General features: G+C 39.9%; 1 protein-coding gene across 1 annotated transcript in view; it reads right to left on the minus strand.

Moving 5' to 3' along the window:
* The window catches only part of megf11 (multiple EGF-like-domains 11), a 49,314-nt gene extending 43,856 nt beyond the window's left edge, over positions 1-5,458 (minus strand). The window contains 4 exon segments of the mRNA XM_029433359.1: positions 3,227-3,327; positions 3,766-3,836; positions 3,838-3,868; positions 5,352-5,458. Coding sequence (XP_029289219.1) covers positions 3,227-3,327; positions 3,766-3,836; positions 3,838-3,868; positions 5,352-5,458 — 310 coding nt within the window.
* Between the last annotated feature and the right edge of the window lie 3,924 nt (positions 5,459-9,382).

Consider the following 9,382-nt stretch of genomic DNA (forward strand, 5'->3'; position numbering starts at 1 on the left):
CATCCTGAAGGCAGAGAGGTCAGAAGAGAGCTGGCAGCAGGCCTGAACAGTGCTACTATAGATTATCACTCAATCAGCCATCGATTAGGATCCACCGCCAGCGGGAGAGATGCAGCGGGAGAAGAGAAAGAGGAGTGAATCCCAAACACCCACGAGCCGATGCTAATCGCAGAAATGCTCCCAAGGCAAAAAACGGTAAACCAGAGATTGAAAGATAATTTCTGAGCATCGGTACTCTGGAAGAAAACTGTCTAATTACAGTAAGCCGGCGAAAAAGAAAAGGGAAAAGAGCTTGAACATTTGTGCTGACGAAGGTGTGAGATCGACTACCTGTAATCAATGAGTCCACTGTATGCAGAGTATTCAAAGAGAAGAGGAGACAAATTCAATGTCACCATGATGACTTGATTTCGTTTACTTTCAATCAGCAAATTCTGATCAGTGAGAACAGTGAAATGCAAATGTCTCACATCCTTTAAATAAAAATAAAAAAAGGAATATGGAAATTAAGTTTTAAATATGGGAGAAAGGATAAAGCACACCCTTCTCCTGAGATCTGAACCGGTGTTCTGAAGGGATGGCATAATAAAGTAGGAGGAGGTAGGTCTTTCATTTTAATTGAAATTCATGAATCACTCTGCTTAACTCATGTCTAAGGAATCTGTTGGAAAATTGAGTCTTTCATCTAGATAAAAGGCTAATCTAACTCATTATGCAGAGGTGTTATCAGAACAGGGAACAATGGAGCTAATAGGTGATTGTCATTCAGTGTTAATAAATGTAATATTCTTGCCCAGTCAAACTACAATGTTTTAAAATGTCTGATATATTTTTAGTCTGTGTGTTACCTTCCCTGTTTTAGAGAGTTGAGCTGCAGTCAGGTAAAAAAAAGACCTATCAGGACAATTCTGTGTGTTTATGACTTTTGTAGTACCACCGGTAGTGAAAATGAAGTGGACAAAATGTGGAACATTATGATGAAGCTGATGGATAAATCAATCTTAGAGATATGCCTACAGAACATATCAAACAACTCCCTCAAAAGCTTCTTCCCCATGCCTCAATCTAGCACAGAGATGATTCATATTAAAACGGTGTCTTTGAAGCATTAAAAAAAAATGCAACAAAGCCAAAAATGAAAATGAAATCAAAGGCACAGAATCTCTTTCTGGAGAAAAATCTCATCATCTTCCCGATCATCAAAACCCAAATAGCTGCCTGAAACTTTATCAGGACCCAACTAATTCTGCCACCAAAATCACTTTTAGAATTATACTGCATCACTGGACAGGCAAGAGTCACGCAGGCGTCATCTGACCTAAATGATCTGCAAAAAGAGGGACTCATAGCCCCGCAGAGCCTGTCAGCCTCTGAAGATATTACGAGCTGTTGTCATTAGCGAGTTCCCCTCATGCACAACTGTAATAATCATGCTTATTAGGAGGGAAATGAGTTCCCTCACATCCTCTACATAGGCTAGTTACAGATTAAGGTAATGACTTACGTTAGATCAAAGGTCACAGAATTAATAAAGATCTAGAGTTGAAAACTTCAAGCACTAATTAATGAAAAACTAATCAAAGTTTAACTTAACGTGGAGAGCTTTGAGAAAATTAGACAATTATTTCCAAAACAGAGTGAAACAGAACAACAAACATCCTTAAAGATCATTTTGCTTATTTGATGTCAGAAGTGTTTTCCTTGTGTGCGTTTGTGTCATGAAGGTCTTCACATCTTCAGATTCGTTTAGCCGCCTCTCATTGCAGCTAATGTAAGTGTTGATGTAGTGCCATATGATAATAAAAACAGGCCGGATTAAAAAGCAAACACTCTTGAAGCATTTCAGACTTTTAATGAAATAGGCTTCATGGAAAAAGCTACAGTAAACTAACAATACACAAGAGGGAGAGGGTATTTTACATTCAGTAAACAACAAAGTGTCCTGGAATAGACGACTTGAGTTAATTTTGGGTCGATTTACTCTACAATGCCCCCTTTTGTCACTGCATGCAAAACAGCTCGGGGAATACAAATCTCTTAATCCTGGTAGTGAGACTGCTAGGATTAAAAGGGGAGAAACAGTTTGCAAAGGCAGCAGAAAGCAAAACTGCCCTCTTGGCCCCTATCAACTCAGTCTCCCCACTTCACCTAAAAGAGGGTTAAAGGGGGGGGAGTGGCGGTTTTCACTCTCAGCCTGACATAATATCCAAATAAATCCTTTTGTTCATACAACGTGTGGGCTATATTTGAGAGAGGCACCTACTACATTGGTAGATTCACCTGGTTAACATCCCGAAAAGACTTAATGAACAAATAGCTCGATTGTCAGTCAAATGGTTAATGAATACATTATTGATCGATCTGCGCCTCCCTCCTCAAGACCCCCAGATAATCATCCAGGCTCTTATTCAGTTGGCTGGCTTCCCGGTGCTTTGCTGCCCTGAGGCTGGTAAGGCCTAGACAAGACAAGCTCAGCTGTGGTCAAAGAGCATACCCACATGGCTGCAGTCACTGTATCAGTAACTCCCTCATGATGTGAAAAATCTAAGAAAAATATTAAAGTGAGATTCTAATCTTATTTAAAGGGAATAAAACATTAGGTAAGGCGAGAATATCAAAAACATAACTCTCAGAAGCTATATGTTCTGTCTTTATTTGGCCAACATGCAAAGATATTCAGTTTGATGTGTGTGAATAAAAATAGAATGACCATTAATGAAGCTATAAAAACGACAGTGAAGGATTGTAATCAGCACATAGCTGTAGTCCAATTTTCATGGCTTCTGCTCTTTTTATGTTATTCAATTGCGGTGTGGTTTTATGAGGAGTGCTTTACCTAGTGAGTTTGTAACCAGGAACCTCTTGGATCGTTAATTTTTCTCATTGTTATACAACTTCGATTAAATAACTCATATTGGAAGAGTAAAGCAGAGAGCATACTACTGTGCCTTCATGTTAAATCATGCTCAATCACCTTGAACTGTGTACATTCACATGGATGGTGGTATGATAACAGAGGAGATGTTGGTTGTGTGTTCCTGATAAGGAAGATCAGACAGGAGTGGAGGTGACAGAGGTGGAGGGCCGACGGCGTCCTAGTGGGGAGTACAGTAATGATCCATCCTAATATTTACTCCTGTTCTCTAAACGTCTCGCAGACATAACCTTACATGTCAACATCGAGGACAAAGGACTGAAAGAAGAAAAAAAGGATGAGGATACTCACGAACACACAAGTCTCCGCTCTCAAAGTAACCAGGGCAACACTGCGAGCGGCGCCTATACATGGTCCTTACTCCCCGTCGGTAAGCCGTCTTATAGCTGATCCTGGAAAAACGGACACACAGAGACAGCTACGTGACGTAAAGAGTGACCCTTTGTGAAGGGCAGGAAAACATATAGAAGTTAAAAAGGTAAGCTGTACCACAAATGTTAGTTGTTATTGACACGTTTTTAAAGGACAAAGAGAAAAAAAAAAAAAACATTTGTATGAAATACCAGCTATATAAAAGTCAGTATTTGAGAGGTGACTGAGTACTTATTTAGTTGGATGCTCATTATAAATCTTAATGGATTAATTAAAACATTAACTGAGAGATGATTACAGTCAGTGGCTGCGGCTCGGAGCACTTCACTGACAGCCACTTTAACAAGGACATTTACTGTGGCCTTCACTGGCTTGGCTCGTATTTTGGGGGACTTTAAAGGGTGAGTCATTCATGACACAAATATGGGGACAAATAAGGAGTCTCCTCCAAAACATACCTGTGCCTTGTGCATTTAAACCAGTTGAGGATGTCTGTGCATCTGGTGTAGTAGATCTGGTCAAATGGGTGGAGCGTAGGACTCCTGGACGGTCACAGCGTAGCTAAAAGACAGAAATGTAAAGATACCCGTGGTAAAGAAATCATTTTGAGATCATTTTACTTTATTTAAATATTTCCATTTTATGCTACTTTATACTTCAGCTCTACTACACATCAGAAGGGAAATTATGATTTTTACTCCACTACATTTATCTAACAGTTATATTTTCTATTAAGTTATAAAAATACACTGAATTGTTAAACATTAAACCAGTGGTGACCAGCTGTGATTCAGATGTCTGTTAGTTTTTATAGCAGTTCAACCAAAGAGACAATCGCCTCTAACTTCTCAGATGCTTTCAATTAAATCATTGTTTTTGGCCCAAATAAGTAAAAGTATCCAATATTTCCCATTAAAAAAACAAGGATAAGATAGTATTACAAAAAACAGAATTGTGTTTTTTCATTAATCATCTCAAGACCCCTCAGATGTGTCCTGTTTCTTTGGCGGGGGCCCGATCCCTGGGTTTGGAACCACTTGACTAAACTATTAACTAGTTTAACCTCGACAGTAGAATTCTGCTTAAACATGATATATCAATATCAACAATCTAATAACATAATATTTATAAGAACATATCAGTCCCAGGAACCATTTTTATGCAAGTAAAAAAGTACTTTTACGTTCTTGCTTTAAGTACGTGTTGCTGATAATGCTTCTGTACCTGGACTTTAAGGGTATTTGCTGTACTGGTAATTTTACTTTAGTAGAGGATCTGAATAATTCCTCCATCAGACACTGCTGCAGTCATAGTAAATGCTGCTGGGTACATAGATCGTCATGCTTCTTGGAGATGTTAGTAGAAGAAGAAAAAAACAATAACAGCACACAGGTCCTGTCAATGGATACAGTTCCAGTGAAAGTAATACAATAGCTTTGATATGTAAAGAAAGGACTTGAAAGGAGCTTTTAGGTGATTCATGTTCGTGATATATGCAGCCGGAGGCAGTCTGAGGATATTGGAGGACCTCAAAGCCATGAACACAACCCACTTAGGGAATTCATTTCGATGCCAACAAGGTGGAACCACCATCCCTAAGTACACTCACCTTGGTCAGGCAATAATCCAGATAATATATCTTCAGAGCTTTCTTTCCTCCCCTTTCCATCGAGTACAGAAATTATTCCTGCTTATTTCTCATAAGTGACACTGCCCAGCACAACTAATAATTATTCAGGCGCCATGGTTGTTGTGATTGATTGGGATGCGAGTACACTGATCAATTTCTCTGCGTATTTCATTTGAAGCTGCAACTCCTCCCATCTCTCAGAGCTTGGCGACATGAGCTATGTGAGATCGATAATGCTGTATGGACTTTAAGAATAGATCTGAAACTTTAGTTAAGAGAGCTTGTAGCAAGTACACTGAAAAAGTTCCACGATTGACAATTTCAGTCAAGGACTGGGACTGCTGGGACTGCTTCACAACAGCAGTTCATCTTTCAAATCTGAAATTGTGGTAAACACATGTAGATAATGCTCACCTCTCCCAGTGGCTGCAGACATTAGGGTCATCCGGGTTCAGACTCCATACATTAGTGGTAAAGCCCAGAACCAGCAGCAGGGCCGGCAGGGCAACAGATAAGCCCATTCTTCACTCTGAGAGGGGGACACGGAAGAAAGATAGATGGTTGTACTACGACTGTAACTTGGGTTAGATGTCATAGTGGCCTTTCAAATTAGAACCTATTAGTACTTGGAAGTGGTAGATCTCCAGTAATTGAATCACCTTTGAAGCAGTTTACAAGATTATCAAAACACTTACCTATGTTTGTTTACTTTTTTGGAAATGCATGAGGTTAGCGTGTACGTTGCTAGCTAGATTAAGGCTAATGGTTAATGGCTGAATATGAAATTTGCACAAATTATGCAAGACAAAAACTTGCTTTCTGTCTAAACAGAGGTACTGGCAAGTGGATTTTGTGTGGAAACAGATTCAAGCTAGCTGTTTCCCCCCCACCCCCCCGTGTTTCCTGTCCTTATACTATGCTAAGCTAACTGTCTTCTGGCTGTGGTGTCCATCTCTTCGTCTAACTCTCTTCGAGATATTTTCTTTGCATTTCCCAAAATGTCAAATCATTCTTTCCTAGTTGACATGCCTATGCTTGTTTTACATTTGCTCCTATGCTTTTCTCCTTCAGTAAGACCTTCAAAAAGCACATGTGATCTGCTCCGTGAGCAGTTCAGAAATTAAAACTCCCTGTGACAGTGACAGAGATGCTGATTTGTTTAGACCCGCAGGTTATTTCATTAGACCTATAGGTGGAAGAGTGCATATTATCAACAGACATGACAGTGATGGATTCCCCACATGAGCAGATCTTACCATAGCACATCGCTACTGAAGATAAAGGATGTATGGATGACACATGTATGACTGACACACAACATACCCCATACTTAAGGTTAATGCCTGCATGTCAATAGCAATAGCATAACTGCATCTTATGTATGGTGATGCGTCTCGGGTTGTGGCCTATTGAGAATAGGCCACACATCGTTGTATTAAAAAACAAATACATAGGAATAAATAATTATGTAGTTTGTATGGCTGAATGTGTCATATGACTCTATGTATCTTTGTATATGTCAGTGTATCATATGCATGTGTGATGCTGTGTTTGTATGTATACATTAGGCTGTGTGTGCCTTGCATGTGCTATGTTGTGTTAAAGGGGATGTATTCAATATTTCTGAGTGACTGTAACCAATAACACAGACATTCACATGTTCAGCTAATCTTCTGCATTGATAGCCGCATGTAGTTCACTCACATGTGAATGAAAATCAATCAGGCCTCCACTTCCTCTAAGTAGCAGTTCATCTGAGCAGGCAGAGGTTAAAGTCATGTTCATTTCCTTAACAGGATGATTAATCAAGATCCACACATGTTAAAGGGTTACAGCTGTTTTCATATGCAGGCCCTTCTCTAAAACAATCCTGTTAAATACTACAGAGACCCTGCTTTGATTGACTAGAAAGCTTTTATTGCTCCTGTGATTAGACCACCCACCCTTAGTCATTTCTCTGAATGGCTCTGGACAGGCAGAAATACCTCATAACCTGTCATGTCCAATTTTGCAAACCTCACAAACTCTCAGTCAAAAGCCTGCAGTGGGAGGCAGAGAGGTGATAAAATTAGGATTATCCTGAATATGTGGCAAGGTAGCCAGGTTAAGAAGGCAGAGACACGTGGCCTTAAGATCACCTAATCCTACAGCCTGTGGTCCCTGGGTGTTTTTTGTGGATACTCAGGGGGCTCTGGAAGCACAAAGTGACAGAAGTGCCGCTGTACCCAGACACACTCACACGCACACACACGCACACGCACACACACGCACACACACACACACACACACACACACACACAAACTGGGAGAGGTGATGACAGGTCGCAGATCTGTGGGAGAGAAGAAAAATAATGAGCTTATGATGACACACAGAAGACACATGCTCCCTTGCTTGCTCTCACACACATGCACACACACAAACTCAGAAATTTCTTATGGGATCAAGAATCTCAACAGGGATATAGTTCACAAAAACTGCTTTTGAAAGGCCAATTTACTCTGCACAGCCTCCACATCCGACCGTACAGTGTTCTAGTGTCCCTCCTACCTGGTATCCACAGACACACTACGTTACCCACAGAAATAAAAGCCTGGATTAACTGAAGAGGGCCTCATACAATGAACTCTGTTCACACTTCAAACACTGCAAGTGGCTTGTCCACAATGTGACAAGATGATGATATGTGTGCTCATTAACGAAGCCTACACAAGGATTATTGCAATGATAATGCAGGCATGAAGAGATCATTGATGTGTTTATTATCTCTCTCACTACACTGCTCTTAAGGATTGACTAATAAGATCATTTAGAGATCTCTGTTTGGTAATCAGAACTCAATTTAAATGAACCGGTCTACAGAGGCACCATCATACAGCTGGCTAACACACTACACATTTAAAAGGTTTAATGTGTAATTCCGAGTCTCCTGCTCCAAATAAATAGCAGACAGTATTTCACCTCTACTACCGGGTCCATCTAAATTCATCAATCATGAAAACAAAAAAACAAAAAAACATAGTGGTATTACAAGACTGGACGGAGCGGAACTAGTCAGTTTGACGTCTTTGACATATTGTCAAGACTGTTACCTCCTCCCACTCTGTTGATAATATTACTTCATTGTTTTAATGTGTTACGTTTAAATTCTGGCATATCTTTCACATTGAACTTTTAATACAACAAGCACAAACACATTTGGATAACTGGATCAAATGTTGCAGATAAGATAAAAAGCCCCTTTCTTTTTTTCTGTATCAACTTTCACTCAACAGAAGCCAAAGTAAAGGTTTGTTTTTGCAATTTGCTAGATTGTGGTAATATAAGTTCCAAATGTTAAGCTCTATGTGATGCCTTTTTCATAATTAAAAATATCAGTTTTCTAATTAACTCCTAAAGTATGCAACAAAACACTTTGCTTCGTCTAGGACCCTTGAGATTTGCCAATGGCATGATGAGAAATCAGAACAGAAATTATTTTGCATGCTGCATTTATTTCTCGATCCACCATTCAAAAAAAAAAGACATCAGTTGCAAATTCCGATCATATATTTTCTTGGCTCTATAGTTATCGTTATCCCACTAAGATGTCTTTCCAAATCTTTCCATAATCTACCTCCATTGAGTCATTTGTGTGCAGCGCAGCATATGCCAGTAGGCTGGTGACTTTAAACATTTGAATGTCAAGGACAAGAAACTCCCTGATATTTGTATCATACTCAAACAGATCCCAGCTTTGTCCTTTAATGTCGTTTTATAACATTTTAATGTTTAAAAAAAGACAAAAATGTAAGACGCTTTTAAGAATGGTAGACTGGAGTGAACTTTTATTCATTGTTGAGTCTGCATACAGCAAGTGTGAACAAAGAGCACTGCATTACACAGACAAGTCAGATCAATATGATGCTTCATCATCACTTGGGGCTCTTCTTTATGCCTCTCCTCCTCTCTGTATCTGCCGACATCCACGAAAACAGTTTGTTTCGGTTTTGACTTCAAACATGTGCACTTTACACCAAACTAAATCTTCTCCAGAGACCTTATTCCCCCCTAAATGAATTTCTCTCCAGTTCCTCGCCACTTTGATTACGGAGACTATGAAAACCTCTCTATCGCTGAGCTGCTGCATCTGATCCCGTTGACAAACTGCTGAAATAGCAACCTCTTTCAGGCTATTGATGGAGACACCAGTGCAAAGTACAAGAGGCAGGGTATACTGTGGTGTTAAGGTGTGTGCAGGATGTAGTTTATGTGAGGATAAGGACGACTGAATCTTGACACAGGCAGGGATGGTTAACATCAGGCACCTGCCTGTAGAAACATTGATGGGCCAGAACTATGTCCCCAGCACTGCCGGTCTGCAGAGACATCTGCATGATTAAAGCCATGTGTCTTAAGCGTGTGACTTATGAAAGTGCAATGCAATTAACCAGTCCGTCACCTGGCT

The sequence above is a fragment of the Cottoperca gobio genome, chromosome 6 (assembly GCF_900634415.1).
Source record: "Cottoperca gobio chromosome 6, fCotGob3.1, whole genome shotgun sequence".
Lineage (NCBI taxonomy): Eukaryota > Metazoa > Chordata > Actinopteri > Perciformes > Bovichtidae > Cottoperca > Cottoperca gobio.